The sequence below is a fragment of the Pholis gunnellus genome, assembly GCF_910591455.1.
Source record: "Pholis gunnellus genome assembly, chromosome: 22".
Classification (NCBI taxonomy): Eukaryota; Metazoa; Chordata; class Actinopteri; order Perciformes; family Pholidae; genus Pholis; species Pholis gunnellus.
The window spans coordinates 18,324,707-18,345,015 of record NC_136549.1 but is presented as its reverse complement, the minus strand read 5'-3'; the positions used below and the strand labels follow the sequence as shown (position 1 = coordinate 18,345,015).

The following is a 20,309-nucleotide window of genomic DNA, read 5'->3' as shown; positions in this document are numbered from 1 at the left end:
TTACTGTACTTAAGTCGTTTTTTTGGATATCTGTACTTTACTTTACTATTTATATTTCTGTTGACTTTTACTTTTACTTCACTACATTTTGCAAAGAAAACTGATACTTTGACTCCGATACATTTCCCCTGAAACCTTCGTTACTCGCTACAAAATAAAATCTATGTTTAGAAAAAAAATGAATCATGAGACCAACGTCGGGGACTGTGGTGGAACACAGACTGCAAGCAAGCAGGTTTGGTGAATCAGTGGTCCTAGCTTGCAAGTTAAATCATTGGTTAATCACGTTATTACGCAATTGCAAACAAGTGCTCTCAAAGCCGCGTTTTTTGATTCCAGTGATGCCCAGGATGCTAGCTAGCGAGCGACTCCATGAGTAGAATTCCACTCTACGATGACTGATTTCATGATGGAAGCAGAAATGGAAGCACCTGCTGCTCCCGCAACAAAGCGACGGTGGTGACGAAGACCAACACCGTGGCCATATATTGCGAGAAATGTTTTCTTATGTTGGAGTGAAAGATTCTTCGTACCGGATGAAGTGCCTCTTTCCCGAAGCTACTGAAATATTGGCATTCAAAAACTCCTCATCCAACCACAGGAAACACATTGAGGTGCATTAAGATGAATCCCATGAGCCGCAACGTTAATGTTTAGTTATCATAATTATCATAAACCTGTTCAGATATCTAGCAGTGTTTCCCACAGGATTGGAGTATATCTTTGTCGGGGGAGGGGGGGAGACAGGTGTCTGATCTTCTAATGTAGCTATACATGGTGTATGTTAGGCTAACGTTCGCTAGCTATCGTAAATCAAATGAGACAATTAGTGTAGTAGACAGATCGCTAGCGAGTTAGTGAGCTGAGGAAGTGTTGACAGTTGTGAGATGTTGTTGTTGATTTGAGTCATCTTAGCTATAATCATTGCAGCACTAGTTGGCTAACGTTAGCTAACTTAACGTTAGCTAGCCACCACACCATATGATTGACAGGAGCCGCGAGAGCGCCGCATTACGATTTGTAATACTTTAGTATTGATCATGTTTTGATATTTGAGTCATTTCGTGGATGATCAGATCGAGTTATGATGGTAGCAGTCGACCAATTGCAGATTCAGCTTGAGCAAAACCTTTGTGTTCAAATCAGGCCCATAGTTTATAGTAGATGCAAACGTATACTTGTGTACAATATATGATGTTCAACATTGTTGCTCCTGGATGGATCACAGCCAACCCAATTATTTTCAACACAACTCCTTGTCCTTGGTCATGGTGGCCACAGCACTTAAAAGAATAAACTTCATAATTCTCAAAATTCTGACCCTTTGCTTTTTTATTAACAGCATGTACTTGTACTTTTACTTTCAATACTTAAGTACATTTAATATCAGAAAACTACTTTTGATACTTAAGTACAATAAATATCAGATACTTTAAGACTTTTACTCAAGTAGTATTTTAATAGGTGACTTTCACTTTTACTGGAGTCGTTTTCCAGTAAGGTATCTTTACTTTTACTCAAGTATGGCTTTTGGGTACTTTATACACCACTGGTTAAATCCAAAGTACAGCTGAGTCTGAATGAATGAGTTCTGACATGTTTAGCATCAGGTGTAGTGTGTGTTAGCAGCACGGTTAGCATGCTGTTAGCATTGTGACAAAATAGTTATGAATTACAAAGAAAACATGATTTTTAAGCTGCAGCTTTTTTCAACATTTTTACTTGGAAGACAAATCTAAAACAGTTCAGAATCAATAAAGGCTGTGTATTTATGAATTGATTAATTTATATGTTTATTTATAGTTTGATGATAGAATAAGGTGAACATTCCTCCTGCTAGAAAGTCAATGGAGCTCTAGAAAAACTAACTACTGGCAGTCTTCACTAGTTTCATCCCTCGTTTAGTTAATAAAACTTCATGTGAATCATCATCTCTCTGTAATAACGAGTCGGCTGCACACTGAGAAAGCCTTTAATATTAACGTTTACACGTGTTGGAGCTGCTGCTCGGTTGTAGATGTTGAATCTTTGAGTCAAAGTTTAACAGAAACTACGACTGAAAGTAGAAAAAGATTTTACTCAGAGAGTCGTCTGTCGTCTGCAAAGAGTCGAATTCTCAACCTTTCAGGCTTTTGATCGTCTCACTCGTTTGTTTTTAAAGCTGTTTTCTTACATTGTTATCTGAAACATTACTCTGTGGGATGCTAACCTGTGTTAGCATCTAGCTAACCCAGAGATTAAAACCAAGACTAACAGAAATATAACATGAGACTTCTCGTCCGTGTTGGATTAAAAGTTTGGGTTAAAAAACAACATAAATACAAAATACATATGAACTAAATGGACCTTAAGGCAAATTGTTATGTAAACTATGGTGAACTTACATTTAAGAGGAATTTATCAACTTATTTATTTGCTGATAAATATCTGCTGAATCTCATCTGATGGCAGATAAATGATAGAAAACATCTGGAACACTTTCTGACAGCAGCTGAAAGGTCTTCTTCTTCTTCTTCTTCTTCTTCTTCTTCATCGAGTTGTGAAGTTGGAGGTATTTTCAACTTTTCTTCATGTTGGAGCTCATCATTTACATTCATCGCCAACATTCAGCTCTTATTTAGGATTCAGGATCTGTTCATATTTGCTTTTTTATTAACCACGATCTTTTAAACCATAAAACTAACAAAGTGTGTCGGTTACCTAACATGACATAACAGTCATAGTTTATCTCCCAAAACCACAATCTTTTCTTCCTTAACCATATTTTTACTAATTTTGAAAAGTAACCATTGGACATAAACGCAAAACTGTTGTGAATAAATATATTCCAGGTTTGCGGAGTCATGTTTTAGTCGTTGCTACATTCATCTAAAACTGAATCAATCAAGTTTATCTCGATAGTTGAAGTTAAAGATTGAAGTCACTTTTTATCTCTGAACGACGTGATTATAACCCACTGATGAAAGTATTATAATAATAAATAATAATAATGCAAACCGAACATTTTCTTCTGCTACAGCTTCACATTAGAAGAGTTTAATCTTTTATTATTAAATAGTCACAGTGAACTATTCTTCATCACAAAGTGTCTAGAAAACCAGACGATCAGATTGAAATGTGTCAGTGATTAAAACTAAAACTACTTCATCTGATTACTGCTCACAGAACGATGGAATAAAGCAGATTATAAACTGACTTTTTCATTAAAGCAATTGTTAGTTTTTGTTACCTCAGTATTCTGGGACTCGTTGTATTAAACCTCATGTTTACAAATCAACAGGGCTGAAATCTGAAGGATTCCCAGTTTAACACCCGTTGTCTCTTTATGTTCATCTAAGAGTTGGAGTTGAAGTCACATATATGCTAACAACACGTGTAGCTCCTCACACTTCACCACTCTAGAGCCTCCACTTGTGTTTACTGGACAACATGTGGAGCAACTCTGAGAGGACTCGGCCCAGTTTACCTGAACAAACAAAGCAGATGCTAACGTTAGCTTCAACCACGCACATTACTGCAGCAAACCAGATGCATTTACAACCAGACAGATGGCCACAGACGATGTTAGCTAGCTAGCTAACAAGCTATTAGAAAAACATAGAATCTGATGCATTAATGACACAAAAAGAAAAGCAGTCCATAAAAAACATATCGCAGAAATAAATTATGATTAAAATCTGAAGTATAAAAACCTCCAATATGGCTGCCAGAAGGTTACATCATAGAGAAAGCCCTTCATACAATCTGAACTCGTCATGGTTGAATAAAAGCTTAGCGTGTTAGCGTGTTGGTCCTTAGCTTGTTGGTCCTTAGCTAGGTTGCCTGCTAACACTGATGTGCTGTTGAAGAAAAAGTTTCAGAACTTTCCAAATCGTCCCAACTCACTTAAACGAAAGTGTTGGGAGGGTTGGCGTTGGTGGTCCAGGCCACCTTCTTTTCTTTCGCCTCTCGGCCAAACGCATCGTAAACCGAGTCCTTGGCGACTGTCTTCGCCTGCTCGGGGATCTCCACCACCCCAATGTAGTTCTTCTTGGCCACGCGAGAGCTCGCCGTGATGGTGTAAGCGTTGCTGCGGTAGCATTTCATGGAGGACATGCAGAAGGTCTCCCTCATGCCCCTCCTGAAGTTGGCGTTGTAGACGGAGTACATAGTGGGCTTGGATGCCGTGGAGCTGAAGGAGATCCAGGCGATGGCCGTGAAGAAAAGCAGCCCCTTCCTACTGGGTCCGTCGGACTCCCTCGGGTGCCACAGCTGGGCGACGTAGAACGGCGTCCAGGTGAGGAAGAAAACTGAATTCAACACGAGGAACATCTTGATGGTCTTGACTTTAGTCCGCGGGACGATGTTCATCGTCCGGCGCACCGTGTGTCCGTCTGCGCTGATCCTCCAGATGTAGCGAACCACCCGCTGGTAGAACGACACGATCAGCGCCACCGGCACCAAGAAACCAACCAGGAGGTGAACGGCGGCGTAGGCTACGCTGCCCCAGCTGTCCGGGAGGAAGAAGTCACAGTGACTGCTGCCTGTAGACGTGGAGCCGTAGAAGAAGAGGCAGGGCGACACAAAGGCAGCGTCAAACAGCCACGAGGCCACGATCATCTTCTTGGCTTTCTCTCTGGACACCTTGAAGCTGAGCGGGTAGACGATCGTGTAGAAGCGGTCTACGGAGATGGACAGCAGGACGTAGACCTGCACACCTGGGCACAGGTGCTGCAGGTAGCGTACGGCCTTGCAAGCCGCGGAGCTCAGCGGCCATCGGCCTGAGGCTACCTGCAGGAGGATGAAGGGCGCCCAACCCAGGCTCATGAGCAGATCTGCACACGCCATAGACACCACAAAGTAGTTGGTGGTGGACTGAGTCCGGCGGCTCCGGTGGATGACCAGGCAGACGAGGGCATTTCCCAGGATGGACACCAACCAGAGAACTGAGAACACCAAACCCAGGACGGCGACCTCGCCCGACGTCAGCTCGTAGGAGACGGAGGTCCCGTTCGCCCCCCCGGAGGACGAGCCCTCGAGGCTGCAGAGGGGGGTTGTGGGTAAGGTTGCCAGGACAGTCAAGTTCCCCCTCTCAGAGTAGTTAAATGACATCTGATACGTGAAAGATGGATAGCGAAGGGAGGGATTGACACCAACTGTGTGTGATGACTGGGCGTACACCATAGTTTTACAGCTGCACCAGAGAGGAGCTGTGGACACAAAGACACAAAGTCATCGTTAGAAGAGCACTAGTTTGATTGGTTGGTAGTCTGGTTCTAGTAGGATGGTTGGTAGTCTGGTTCTAGTAGGTTGGTTAGTAGTCTGGTTCTAGTAGGATGGTTGGTTGGTAGTCTGGTTCTAGTAGGTTAGTTGGTTAGTAGTCTGGTTCTAGTAGGTTAGTTGGTTAGTAGTCTGGTTCTAGTAGGATGGTTGGTTGGTATTCTGGTATAGTAGGTTGGTTGTAGTCTGGTTCTAGTAGGTAGGTTGGTTGTAGTCTGGTATAGTAGGTTGGTTGTAGTCTGGTTCTAGTAGGTTGGTTGTAGTCTGGTTGTATTTGGTTGGTTGATAGTCTGGTTCTAGTAGGTTCGTATTACAGTGATGTTCTGTAGTAGCTAACAGAAACTCTATGAGGATCTTTCTTCCTCTCAGGGTAGTTAATAGAGACTTGTAGAGGACTGATGGGATGTTTCTAATGAAGAGACTCAACATGGCCGACAGGAACAACAACACGCCTCAGTTATCTGTCGAGTATTTAAATAATGTGATGAAGATGTGGTTCCTCTTCAGAAGTCACATCTGGAGGTCTGAAGTCTGAAGAAACCAGTTTTATATTTTCATTCATCTCTTAAACATGAATAACATGAAATAATGAAGCTGGTCTCTAGGCATCAGGTAGATTCAATTAGTCCTTCAGAGTCCACAGGGATCCAGACCTCCTCTGAGGGAGACCATTAAGAGGAGGAGAGCTCTGTTTATAGCAACCTGATGGTTATTATGGGAACCAGTGGAACCAGTGGAACCAGTAACATTCTCACATAAAGTCTCTGGTTAGATTATGAATTATTTATGAAAAATAATCTTTAAAGAGACAGAAAGTTATATGTGAAATAATGTAAGTTAAAATAATGTAACTTCTCTGATACAAGTAGAAGTATAAAGAAATAAAATACTTATGTATGTGTATATATAATGTAAAAAGTACAACGTTGTCCTTTAAAATGAATCTAATCAATACTTTTCCTGTCAATCAACGAGTCGATTGATTGATTCAGGTCTTAAATAAAGTACTTTAAATGTGTACTTCATAGCAGTATTTGACTCCTGTTCCAATACACCGTTGTACTACGTACAGTACACATCTTCTATGATAGCAGATGTTTATGTTTATGTTGTTTATTTACATTATTTACAGATTAAAAACAACAAACATGAAGCTTTAAATGAGAACCGATGTCAAAACTCTTCATGGAAAAACACTGAGCTCTTCATCTTCATCATCTTCATCATCTTCAACTCATTCTACATCATGTGAAGCTGAACATTTTATTTAAATGTGATTATTAATATTTGATCAGATTGTTAATTAAACATTTGATCTTCTTATGATGATCCATCAGATATTAATAAACAATCTTCATCGTCTTTATCGTCTTCATCTTCATCATGTAACCAGCTACAACACGTCTGATTCACCGCGATGGATGAAGATGATGATGAAGAAGATGAAGCAGCAGGAACACAAAACAACACGATTCACACACACACACACATATATATTTATATATATATATATATATATATATATATATATATATATATAAATATGTGTGTGTGTATATACACATATATATATATATATATATATATATATATATATATATATATATATATGTGTATATATATATATGTATATATTTATATATAATAACAGTAATGATGATGAAGTAATGATGATGAAGATGATAACGGGATGTTCCTCCGGTGCTCCGCAGCTCAGCAGTCCGTCTTTACACGTCTGAACTCGGCCGCTCTGTCTCGCTCGTGTCGCTGATCGAGCTCCGTGATTCTTTAGAGACTCACCGGATCACTGCAGCGGGAACAGACGCTTCATTCTCCGGGTTTCTCTCTCCGGGATCAGGTTCAGACGGAGGAGACGAGGAGGAGGAGGAGGAGGAGGAGGAAGAAGAGGAGGTCCGTGAAGGAAGCACACAGCATGGGTGTTTGTCCACCTGTCTGTCTCTGTACTGTCTGTGTAGCTGGAGGATGAAGAAGCAGCTGATGATGAAGAGGAGGATGAACGTTTTCTAACAGGAGCGAACCAACGAGATCTGAGGCCCAAAGACCCCCCCCCCCTACACACACACACACACGCACGCACATACACACACACACATCAATCAATCAATCAATAGAACGCAAATTTACATACAAACATATATATATAATATATATAAATACACATACATATATATAAATATATATAAATACACATACAAATATATATAAATATACGTAAATACACGTAAATATATATAATATATATAAATACACATACATATATATATATATATTTGTGTATTTATATATATGTATGTATATTTATGTATATTCCTGTGTATTTATATATATTTATAGATATATAAATGATATGTATATAATTATATATATATATATATATATATATATATTAATGGACACAAACAGCTCACCTTTGACCTTATTGATGACGTGACCTTTTATTAAAAGCTGATTTATTGATAAAAACCAGAAGAAAAACGTTTTTAATAAATCAAAACATTAGATGTGTTTCCGGTCTCCTCTCTTCCGGTCCAGCAGGGGGCGGTCTGCAGCTTTTACTGCACCAGAAGAAGAGGAAGAAGAGGAAGAAGAAGAAGAAGAGCAAGAAGAGGAAGAAGAGGAAGAAGAGCTGACGTCACCACGCAACGTCAACAGGAAACACGATGTAAACAAAGAAACAGCGTCACGTTGGTTATCTCTGTTTTCTTTGGTCCGTTTGTGTTCCAGTACATTATACTTCAGCATTATATTATATTAATATTAATATTTAGTTTATTGTTCATCAGCAGTTTTATCTCGTAGCTGTTAGCTGATCGCAGCTAACGCGAGCTAATCTACCAGCACGTTAGCATTCCGCAACATGGATGATAACAAGGTAAGAAGCTAAAGGCTAACAGCTAACGGCTAACACACCCTTTATATTATGTAATCATCTTTAACGTGTTAGAGAGTGGTGGTTCATTTAATACAGTTTAACGGTAACCAGCTAGCTGTGATGCTAACTGTACGTCACAGTCAGTTAGCATCACAGCTAGCTGATACAGTTCTGTAATCAGCTAGCTGCTACAGAAGACATCTTAACGTAGTACTCTGTGTTATTTTGCTACAGTAAAAGTACAATAGATGTACTGCATTTATTATTGTACTTCAATAAAGTACGAACATCAAACTATACAACTTTATTAAATCGTCACATTCATACAGATTTACATTAATAATGAGGATTAAAACACAAATTATTAACGCTGCATTAATGTATTCATCACTTTAAAGATGGAGCTCATTTTAATGACTTCATATCCTGTAAGTTATGAGTCATCACTGAACCATAAATGTATTGATCAGATGGTGGCTGGTAAAGTGAAGAAACCGGGGAAACGCGGCCGTAAACCAGCAAAAATCGACCTGAAGGCCAAACTGGAGCGAAGCCGTCAGAGCGCCAGAGAGTGTCGAGCCAGGAAGAAGCTCCGGTACCAGTACCTGGAGGAACTGGTCTCCAGTAAGGAGAGGGCCATCTGTGCTCTGAGGGAGGAACTAGAGATGGTGAGTCACTAGAGGGAGGAGCTATATACGGTGAGTCACTACAGGGAGGAGCTAGAGACGGTGAGTCACTAGTGGGAGGAGTTAGACAGTGAGTCACTACAGGGAGGAGCTAGAGACACTACAGGGAGGAGCTAGAGACGGTGAGTCACTACAGGGAGGAGCTAGAGACGGTGAGTCACTACAGGGAGGAGCCAGAGACACTACAGGGAGGAGCTAGAGACACTACAGGGAGGAGCTAGAGACACTACAGGGAGGAGCTAGAGATGGTGAGTCGCTAGAGGGAGGAGCTAGAGACGATGGGTCACTAGAGGGAGGAGCTAGAGACGGTGAGTCACTAGAGGGAGGAGCTAGAGACGATGGGTCACTAGAGGGAGGAGCTAGGGACAGTGAGTCACTAGAGGGAGGAGCTAGGGACAGTGAGTCACTAGAGGGAGGAGCTAGAGACGGTGAGTCACTAGAGGGAGGAGCTAGAGACGGTGATTCACTAGAGGGAGGAGCTAGAGACAGTGATTCACTAGAGGGAGGAGCTAGAGACGGTGAGTCACTAGAGGGAGGAGCTAGAGACGATGGGTCACTAGAGGGAGGAGCTAGGGACAGTGAGTCACTAGAGGGAGGAGCTAGAGACAGTGATTCACTAGAGGGAGGAGCTAGAGACGGTGAGTCACTAGAGGGAGGAGCTAGAGACGGTGATTCACTAGAGGGAGGAGCTAGAGACAGTGATTCACTAGAGGGAGGAGCTAGAGACGGTGAGTCACTAGAGGGAGGAGCTAGAGACGGTGAGTCACTAGAGGGAGGAGCTAGAGACGGTGAGTCACTAGAGGGAGGAGCTAGAGACTGTGATTCACTAGAGGGAGGAGCTAGAGACGGTGAGTCACTAGAGGGAGGAGCTAGAGACTGTGATTCACTAGAGGGAGGAGCTAGAGACGGTGAGTCACTAGAGGGAGGAGCTAGAGACGGTGAGTCAGTAGAGGGAGTAAAGAAAATAATCCCCATTTCTTCATTATTCTTGTGTGTAAACAAATATTCTTGAGTTTGTAAATCTTTAAAACACATTCTTAGCTAATCTGTCATTGATGTGTTCTTGTGATCAAACTCCATGACACATGACATTGACAGAAGAAGTCTGTCTTTGGAGTATTTATTCTCTATCGTCACACAGAGTGCTGTGTAGTCCAGTGTCCAGTGTCTCTGTAGCTTATAAAGGACCTGAGCACAGGGTGGGGGGGCAGCATGAGTTCACACTAAAACACCTGGTCTACAGTTTCTAACTGCCCATTGACCTCCATTCATCCTCTTCTCTCTTCTGAGCCTTTGTCCCACTGAGACACCTGTCTTTGTTACCTGTATCTCTGGTCCTTATCTATGAGAGTAAAAAGATCAAACAATAGAAGTAAATATATCACAGGAAAGGAGAATCAGCACAGTTTACATTCAGGTTCAGGTTGACTCAGTGTGGTCTCTGTGTGTTCTGGTCTCAGTGGTCTCACTGGTCTCTCTCTGTCTCTCAGTACAAACAGTGGTGCTCAGCCATGGATCAGGGGAAGATCCCCTCAGAGATCAAAGCTCTGCTGACCGGAGACGAACAGAAAACTCCTCAAGGAGGCAGCAGCACCAAGACCAGGACCAGCAAGACCAGCATCAGCAGCAACGGGCAGAGCTGAACCAGTCTGATGGACACGAAGACGACACGACACGAAATAACATAATACAACACAATAACACACAACAGGACCCATTAACCCTCGGCTGTCCTCACAAGTGAAACATATGAAACTTCTTTATAAAATGTCTTCACACTGTCATGTGATTTAATATAAATACATTAATACGTTCTTCAGACCTGAGAGAAACTAACATGAATTATTTTAGAACAATGTGAACTGTTCAGATGATAAAGTTCATCAATCAATGAGTGTTAACCCAACAAAGTTATCGTTGTTATCAACAACGTATTTAAATACAGCGAGACGAAGCTCATTGGCTGTCAGCTGCTGGAGGAGGCGGGGCCAAAAAACACTCTTCTTCACTTCACTTTAAAATGTTAATTTATTAAATATTTATTCCAAACGAGGAAGAAAAAAGATGAATCGATAAAAAGAATCTCACATTTATAAAAATAATAAAATTCTTTATTGTTTAAATCTTTTAACCATTAAAGATCATTTTATTGACATTATTCAAGACAGATCTGCTCATTAAAACTTGTTTTAAGACATAATTATTTATTAATCCTTTTTTATTTTTCATGTAAAATGTTCGAGTCTCTACAAAAGTTCTTCTTTAAATATTTGAAACATTTGATCTTAATGAACCTTAAACATCCTCTAAGAACAGTTTTCACTCTTCTCAAATAATTTAGTTTGTTTTTAGAACAAATCAACAACATATTGCTCCTGTTATTATTTATTGATTAATGCGTCACATGACTGATCTGAAAGCTTTGTGTTGATCTCATTAACATCTCATTACCTGTACAGTGATGCTGGAGCTGGATATATTTTTGTATTTGTATATTTTATATTTGTGTTCCTCTGATCGATGATGAAGATGAAGATGCTTCTCTTTATTTCTCTTGGTTGCGGATTCATAATCTTCTAAACTTTTGTGTTTCTGATGAAACTTTGTGCACTTTGTTGTTTTTCTGCAGACGCACTTTGTGAAATGATTTTAGTTTGAACAGAAAATAAAGAGTTTCTGTGAAATCATCAGATTCTACTCGTGTTTATTATTGATCAGCAGACTGCAGAACGTTACACAATAATCAATAGAAACTATTTATAGCAGTAGCACTGTGACTCCTCATCTGTATTAATATGATTTAAGGACGATTACGGTCAATATAAAAAATATTTATCATGAATCATTTATTTTAATGCTAAACTAGATCTTTAACTTTCACATTTTAAAGGTTTTACCTACATTGCAAAAATGTTTACTAATATAATGATGTGGTTTAATTCATATATCGTGATATTCTGTACAATAGAGGTTTATTTAAAATATATATATTTATATATATATATATCTATGTATAAATATATACATTTAAATCTTAAGGGGGAAACAATATGACTAGTTTATAAAGACTGATATTTTTTATTTAAAGGGAAAGTTGTCTTTACTTTCTATCATCTCTTTCATTTTTCTGAGCTCAGATTTAACACAAACATTTTCAAAAGAATCTCAACAAAAGCTTTTGATCAGTATCGCATGGTCTTCCTCAGCAGATGGAGTTTGCTGCAGGATGGAGATCAGACCTGGATGCACCAATAAAACAGGTCAGAACCTTTCATATAGCTCTGTGTCTGGTTTCCAGCTGAGCGGTTTCAGACTCTCGTGGTCTCTTTCATCGTTTACTCTCATTCATCAGCCGGAGTTAGCCATGCGTGCTAATTGCTCCAGTATGAAGAAGCTTTCTCTCGCCTCCTGCATTCATCACGTCCTTTGTCCTCCGTATGCTCATCGTCCTCTCACAGCAGGAGGCTAATTCATAAACTCTGAACTAAAGTCACAGACCTCAGGTACTGGGCCCACTGCAGTTCTCTATGAACCTCAGGGTTCTTTACTGGGCCCACTGCTGTTCTCTATGAACCTCAGGGTTCTTTACTGGGCCCACTGCAGTTCTCTATGAACCTCAGGGTTCTTTACTGGGCCCACTGCTGTTCTCTATGAACCTCAGGGTTCTTTACTGGGCCCACTGCAGTTCTCTATGAACCTCAGGGTTAAAATTATAGATATTATATGTAATATGTAGTGCTGGGCAAGTTAACCGTTATTATCACGTTAACACATTAGTTAATTAACGCCGACAATTATATTATTGAGCGTTAACGTTAACGTTCATTTTGAAAGTCGTTGCTCACTGGCAGCGGTGGAGGAAGTCTTCAGGCTACGTTGATGCAGCGCGTGGGAGAAGTTTAGAGAAACTAAAGCAACACGAGCTAACAGATGCTACAGAGACAAGCTAACAGATGCTACAGAGACAAGCTAACAGATGCTACAGAGACAAGCTAACAGATGCTACAGAGACAAGCTAACAGATGCTACAGAGACAAGCTAACAGATGCTACAGAGACAAGCTAACAGATGCTACAGAGCAGTGGAGACACGCTGTAGGTTGGTGTTGTGAAGATGTCGGTCTGAGGAACGTCCTCAAGGCGCGTTCACGTCTCGTTTGGTGTGAACGCACCTTTAGGATCAACCAATGACGTCACGTATGAGCCTCAAGACGCACCGTCACCAGAAAAACACACAAGTTGTGTTAAAGGAGAGACGACAACAGCGACGCGTCACAACGAGCACCAGCTGCTGCTCTCACTGGAGACTACTGGACATCGCTGGGTGACCTTCATCACCTCTGAGTTACAGCATCATAGTGATGAAGAGGAGAGCTGCATTCACATGAACACACAAGACACACATTGTGATGAAACGTGTGAAACATGTTGTTCATGTTCACAGGAATCACAGCAGTGAAGGTTTCACATGACGTCACACACTGAGCACAGAGTGCTGCTGTGTGAAGAGAATCCTGCTGTTAACAACAACCGGATGAGTTTAAGGTGTTTACACCAAATGCTGTTGACCTTTGTAATATAAGTGCGCAATACACTACTTTTGAATTCATTATTGAACTTTAACATAACAATGCAAAGTTGTAATTGTTGCCCAGCACTAGTAATGTGTAACGTAATATAGAGATACCACTACTTATACAATTACTCTCATAATAATTATAATATTTATAACATTATACATGGACTATTATATGTAATATGTAATGTAATATAGAGTTACTACTATTTATACAATAATAATGATGATTGAATGTATATTTTCGGGCTATTTGTCTCCCATACATAATCTGACACTTTGCTGCCCTTTAAAGCTGCGCAGTGGTTTTCTGTCGGCTCACTCTCTGACTGCGCATGCGCCTTTAAGAGACCCGTTGAGTTCATTCGACTGGAGCAGCGATGACGACATCCTTTTATTTTTAACGCAGTGACCTCATCTCTTATGGCAGCAGGAGGACTTCACTCTTCTTCTTCTTCTTCTTCCACTTACTCCGCTGAAGAGCCGTTTGGACTTTTTTGACGTCGAGCTCTTTCAATAAACGGTGAGTGGTTAAAAAAAAGTCTCAGTCTGGTAAAAGTTCTGTTAAAGTTGAACGAAAAAGACGCGAAGAAGAAAAATGTCGGTGACTTTTTTTTGTCGGTTGTTTTCATAAGAATCGGTCTGTCGGTCATTAAACATGGAAACAAAGTAACAAAATGTAGCTAACAGTTAGCTAACAGTTAGCTCAATGTTAGCTAGTTGTTAGCTAACTGCTAATACCTAACCTCATTCATAAAACACATGTTTTAATCATTAATGTTACATAGTTTATATAAACCTGACTCCTCCCTCTTTGTCCCACAGTGTGGATCCACTTCAGCATGAAGACCAGGATCAGGGTTCAGATTGAGGTCTTCAGTTCTGAGTCCAGGAAGAGACCCCAGACCAGAAACACACTTTAAACTACAGTCAGGGGGGGTCCTGTCTGTCTGTCTCTCTGTCTGTCTGTCTCTCTGTCTGTCTGTCTGTCTGTCTCTCTGTCTGTCTGTCTGTCTGTCTCTCTGTCTGTCTGTCTCTCTGGTCTGGGGTTTTTGTGCTGTCCCCCATCAGGATGATGACCTCATACCGGTCCAACACGATGCAGGTCTTCCTCCTCTGAGGTTCCTCTTCAGACCGCCTCACTGAGCTGGACCACCGGAGGAGGGGGGGGGGGGGGGGGGGGGGTGGGGGGGGGGGTAGTCTGACATGTCGGAGCATCCATCAGGACCAGCATCATGGTCTGGGTCCAGGTCTGCGCGAGCCATTGGGTCGGAGGCCCTGGTGGTCCTGCTGGAGGGGGGTCTGGACCGTATGGTCCTGATCGACAGCCGGCCCTTCGTGGACTACAACGCGTCTCACATCCTGGAGGCCGTCAACGTGAACTGCTCCAAGCTGATGAAGAGGAGGCTACAGCAGGACAAAGTCCTGATCCAGGAGCTACTGCAGCACTCAGCCAAGAACAAGGTACACACACAGACCAGGACCAGGTACACACACAGACCAGGTCCAGGTACACACACATAGAGTAGGACCAGGACCACACACAGACCAGGTCCAGGACAAGGTGCCCCTTCGAGACCTGATCCAGAGACCTGATCCAGATGTGCTGCTAACGTTACTAGCTCTCCTGTTGATTTAAACGATGTGACATCATCAGAGATCAGAAACAGTAAAACTTTATTGACACTGTGATGGTTAACGTTAACCATCACAGTGTCAATAAAGTTTTAACCTTCGACTGTGAGGGGGTCAGTACGGATCAATAACGTTTCACCTCTGAGCGTTAATAATAAGAGCTAACACATAATAATGAGTATCTCTTTATTAACGAGGGAACATTCTGCGTTTATGAGAGAACGAGAGTTTTAAAGGTTGTAGAGCAGCTTCACAGGAAACGTTTTACACACCTGAGCTCTTATTTTGAAGGGAAAGTCCTTATTTATAGTCTCAGATATCATGTTGATGTTGGCCTTAAAGATTCAGTATCGGGCCTTTTAAATGAATGAGTTTATATGTTTTGGATTTGAATCCAAGGTATTTAGGGTTTAAATGTAATAAAATATTAGGAAATACATATCAACCCTTCCTTAAGTTTCTGTAGCAAAACCAACATGGATCAGTATTCTATATTCTCTATTGTGACGGCAGACAAACGTCTCTGTGTAGAAATATATAATCAAATATAAAATATAATATTCAATGAAACTATTCAGAAATATCAGATATATGGACAAACAAGGAAGTTATCAGGACTAGAACATCAATGTGTCCTTCACAGGTCACATGATTAATGTCTGTTATTGTATCAAAGTGTTTCATATATAGAATAATAATAATAATAATAATGTCTCTGTGTGTTGTAGCTGGAGCTGCAGGAGGATCAGCAGGTGGTTGTTTACGACCACAGTTCTTCTCTTCCTTCTTCTCTGAGCTCTGACTCCTTCCTCAGCGTCCTGCTGATGAAACTGGAGAAGAGCTTCACCTCCGTGCACCTGCTCTCAGGTCAGTCTAGTCCCAGTCTCAGGTCAGAGACTAGTCTGAGCCAGGAGTCTCAGGTCAGTCCTAGTCAGGAGTCAGAGACTAGTCAGGAGTCAGAGACTAGTCAGGAGTCAGAGACTAGTCAGGAGTCAGAGACTAGTCCGAGCTTAGTCAGAGTTAACAAACGACGGTTGTGATTCCTCAAAATCATATTAACATATAAATCTATTATCTTCATGTTGGACCTGCAGAGGATCAGTTCAGAGGCTTGTTGCTGAGAATAAAACAGCAGAAGAAGTCTAAACGTGTGTGTGTGTGTGTGTGTGTGTGTGTTGGTTCCTCTGTTCCTCTCAGGTGGGTTCTCCGAGTTCTCCCAGCTGTTCCCGGGTCTGTGTGAGGGGAGGTCCTCTCTGGTTCCATCCTGTATGTCTGAACCATGTCGACCCGTCAGCAGCAGCGGACCGACCCGCATCCTGCCTCACCTGTACCTGGGCTGTCAGAGGGACGTCCTCAACCAGGTGATGTAATAACTACTAGTGCTGCCAACCATGAACATGTAACCTCATTGTTGTGTTAAAGTTCATAATGAATCTAAAGTAGTGTGTTGAGCTCTTGTGTGTTAAAGTGCTGCTCTATGAACTAAAGGTCAACAACATGTGGTTTAAACACGTTAAACTCATCCGGTTCTTGTTAACAGCAGGATTCTCTTCACACAGCAGCAGTTATAACACAGTTATAATGATTCTGATATTCCTGTCACCCGGTGGGGGGGGGGGGGGGGGGGGGGCAGCAGCAGGAAGTGACGCCACACAAACAGCTGTTCACCGCTCGCTGCCCTGTTCTTGTGTTAGAAATGTCCGCTTAATAATAAATAAATAAAACTGCGTATAACAGCACTAAATATAATCTAATATAATATGACGTGTGGCCCCAGTGCATGCTGGGAGGCATCCCACCACACTCGGCCAATCAGAACAGAGCTGTTCTCTGACGTGGTTTTGTGTCTCCAGGATCTGATGCAGCAGAACGACATCGTCTACGTCCTGAACGCCAGTAACACCTGTCCCAAACCAGACTTCATCCCAGAGTCCCACTTCCTCAGGGTCCCCGTCAACGACTCCTTCTGTGAGAAGATCCTGCCCTGGTTGGACCGGTCCCTGGACTTCATAGGTCAGAGGACTGGAGGTCACAGAGACGCACCTGAAGGACTCCACACCTGCTCTCACCTCAGAACCTCTTGTGTGTTTCAGAGAAGGCCAAAGCCTCCAACGCTCGGGTCCTGGTCCACTGTCTGGCTGGAATCTCCCGCTCTGCCACCATCGCCATCGCCTACATCATGAAGAGGATGGACATGCCTCTGGATGAGGCCTACAGGTGAGAGGGTTAGGACCACAGACAGGTGAGAGGGTTAGGACCACAGACAGGTGAGAGGGTTAGGACCGCAGACAGGTGAGAGGGTTAGGACCGCAGACAGGTGAGAGGGTTAGGACCGCAGACAGGTGAGAGGGTTAGGACCGCAGACAGGTGAGAGGGTTAGGACCGCAGACAGGTGAGAGGGTTAGGACCACAGACAGGTGAGAGGGTTAGGACCGCAGACAGGTGAGAGGGTTAGGACCGCAGACAGGTGATGATGAAGCTCCTCCCTCTTTGTGTCCAGGTTTGTGAAGGAGAAGAGGCCGACCATCTCTCCCAACTTTAACTTCCTGGGTCAGCTGCTGGACTTTGAGAAGAGGATTAAGAGTCCTCCGGGTCCTGAGACCAGACTGAAGGCTCATCCGGAGCCCAGCGGTAAGGTCCCCCCTCAGCTGGAGGACCTGGATCCTTCAGGTGAGGACCAGGACCCTCTCACCTGTCCGGAGGCCCCCATGGAGCCCCTCATGGAGCCCCTCATGGAGCCCGTCATGGAGCCCCTCATGGAGCCCCTCATGGAGCCCGTCATGGAGCCCCTCATGGAGCTCCTCATGGAGCCCCTCATGGAGCCCCTCATGGAGCCCCTCATGGAGCCCGTCATGGAGCCCCTCATGGAGCTCCTCATGGAGCCCCTCATGGAGCCCCTCATGGAGCCCCTCATGGAGCCCCTCATGGAGCCCCTCATGGAGCTCCTCACCTTTCCTTGTGTCCTGGTCGACGCCCCCGAGGAGCTCCGGCTGGCCGAGGCTCTGAGCGTCCTTCAGCTCTCCGACGGCCCCGAGGACAACGCCCGTCTGAAGCGCTCCTTCTCTCTGGACATCAAGTCGTACGGCGAGCCGGCCTTTGTCCCTCACGGAGGACCAGGAGACAGCGAGTTCTTCAAACCGTCTGGCTTCAAAGAGCCGACCAGTAAACAGTGCCAGTTCTCCCCGGTGGAGGAGGTGTCGGAGCAGAGCCCCGACAAGGAGGAGGTCCAGTCCTCCTCCGGCTTCACCAAGCCTCCGCCCGCCACTCCCAACTGCTGGCACCCTCTACAGCGGAGCGGCAGCGTGGAGGAGAACGCCACCAGCTTCCTGTTCGGCCTCTCCCGCAGCCAGCAGCACTTGGCCAGACCAGGACCCGGAGGGACCCTGAAGGGCTGGCACTCCGACATCCTGCTGGGCCCCGTCTCCTCTTCTCTGGCCGGCGGCTGGTACCTCTCCTCCGAGTCTGCTCGCTTCTACTCCACCTCCGCCATCCTGAGCGGCGGCGGCGTGGCGGCCTACGGATGCGGCGGCGGCGGCGGCCTGGAGGCGGTGCGCAGGCGCAGCCGGCAGAGGACGGGGGACCGGGGCGACTCGAGGAGGAGCTGGCATGAAGAGAGCAGCTTTGAGAAGCAGCTGAAGAGACGAAGCTGTCAGATGGAGTTCGGAGACGGGAGGATGGACAGCAGGTCCAGAGAGGAGATGATGGGGACGGGGGGGAGTCAGTCCAGCTTCTCCGGCAGCATGGAGGTCATCCAGGTCTCCTGATCCTGGTCCCGGTCCTGGTCCCGGTCCTGGTCCTAGAGTCTGACCGGAGCTATGTGGTGCAGCACACATCGGCGTCTGCTCACTCCGACAGGAAGTGACATCAGGACGTTCTGACCCAAACTATGTTTGAAAAGTGTTGCATTCTGGGGTTGTTTTTAGCCTTGATGTTGCTAGGGTCCAACAAAAGGAAGTAAATCATCGATGAGGACGAGACGTTTCATGATTGTTTGAGTTCATGTGGAACAAAGAAACATTAATCAGAACAATGAACTGATTCACCAACGGACAGAACTCTGCTCATCACAAACATAAAGGCAACCATTGGTTTATCTTCAGCTGATGTTTTGATTTGAATAAAATCTTGTTTATAATAATTAAATATAATGAAAGTAGCATCAGATCTTACTAAATATCTCTCAATCATGCATTTAAATTCTCCATGTGATGTCAGTGAACTCATCACAGGAAGTCTGGAGGGAATCAAGCTGCAGGAGTCTGCTCACCTGTGAAGACGAAGACGTGTCTGATTGTGTTGCAGTAAAAAGGACGACGGGTACTTTTCACTGACTGACTCTTTGAGTCTTTGAACGTCTCAGCTGGAGGAGATGCTGCTGGTCACCTGTCTACATCATCATCACCGATGATGATCTGAACTGATGTAGCTCAGGTGTGACTCAGATCAGGTGAGCAATGTGTCACAGCTCATGTAGCAGAACCAATCTGATGATTAAAAGTGTTGAAACAAAAAGACTCTTGTCTTACGTCTTACTCTTGTTTTATGGGAAATTAAGAAGTAAGTTCCATGTTTACATGCCTCCGCCTGTCTCCAATTTATTATTATTATAAGTTATGAATAATAATGATAAATTATAATTATTAATGAAGAATAAATATATGAGCAGTAATCTGAATTCTGAACAATAAATGTAAAAGTACAATATCTACATTACATTACAGTCATTGAGCAGACGCTTTTATCCAAAGCGACTTACAGTCAGTTTATTCAACACAGTATTCAAGAGAACTACTAGTCACCAGAAGTCATGAGTTCATCTCCTTTAAACATCTAAGAGCAGAAACCAGAGCCTTCTGAGATGTAGAAGTATAAAATACCCTAAAGTATACTCAAGTGAAGTAAAAGTACATCCAGACTTGAGTACTGTAGTTCAGTAGAAGTCAGTTATGGATCCGACCAGCAGGGGGCGTCCGCCTTACTCCTTGGTTTAAATCCCTGAGTGTTGACTGGAAGGAGCACGGCTCCTACAAACCCGTTTGTTCATTTAAAATATTCTGATTGGAAGAAAAGATGAATTATGTTCTTAAAACTAATCAAAGGCTTCAGACATGAAACTACCTTTATAATAAATGTATTCATTCTGCAACAAACATGTAAAACTAAATTTAATTCCATACGTTTTTATTTACAAGATGTTTTTTTATCTAAACGACAGCCTTTAAATTAAAAAGTTGAATTATGAAATAAAACAAGTCACTAGA

At 43.1% G+C, this 20,309-nt stretch overlaps 3 protein-coding genes across 4 annotated transcripts; 2 read left to right on the top strand and 1 right to left on the bottom strand.

Moving 5' to 3' along the window:
• Nucleotides 1–3,885: 3,885 nt before the first annotated feature.
• Nucleotides 3,886–5,187, bottom strand: gpr19 (G protein-coupled receptor 19; the record flags this gene model as incomplete). The annotated part of the gene is made up of 1 exon (XM_079184042.1): nt 3,886–5,187. The coding sequence occupies exon 1, from the start codon at nt 5,161–5,163 to the stop codon at nt 3,886–3,888; it is 1,278 nt and encodes a 425-aa protein (XP_079040168.1). The 5' UTR covers nt 5,164–5,187.
• Nucleotides 5,188–7,849: 2,662 nt separating this feature from the next.
• crebl2 (cAMP responsive element binding protein-like 2) lies at nt 7,850–11,525 on the top strand. Of its 2 annotated transcripts, XM_079184147.1 has the most exons (4): nt 7,850–7,942; nt 8,064–8,152; nt 8,623–8,820; nt 10,329–11,525. In XM_079184147.1, exons 2-4 carry the CDS (start codon nt 8,138–8,140, stop codon nt 10,479–10,481), a joined length of 366 nt encoding a protein of 121 aa, XP_079040273.1. In that variant the 5' UTR covers nt 7,850–7,942; nt 8,064–8,137; the 3' UTR covers nt 10,482–11,525. The 2 variants fall into 2 exon arrangements, with proteins under 2 accessions (XP_079040273.1, XP_079040272.1); XM_079184146.1 differs by having other exon boundaries at nt 7,912–8,152.
• Nucleotides 11,526–14,622: 3,097 nt separating this feature from the next.
• Nucleotides 14,623–19,547, top strand: dusp16 (dual specificity phosphatase 16). Its single transcript, XM_079184250.1, has 6 exons — nt 14,623–14,877; nt 15,777–15,915; nt 16,246–16,409; nt 16,902–17,061; nt 17,142–17,265; nt 17,549–19,547. The coding sequence occupies exons 1-6, from the start codon at nt 14,725–14,727 to the stop codon at nt 18,810–18,812; spliced, it is 2,004 nt and encodes a 667-aa protein (XP_079040376.1). The 5' UTR covers nt 14,623–14,724; the 3' UTR covers nt 18,813–19,547.
• The last annotated feature ends 762 nt before the right edge of the window (nt 19,548–20,309 follow it).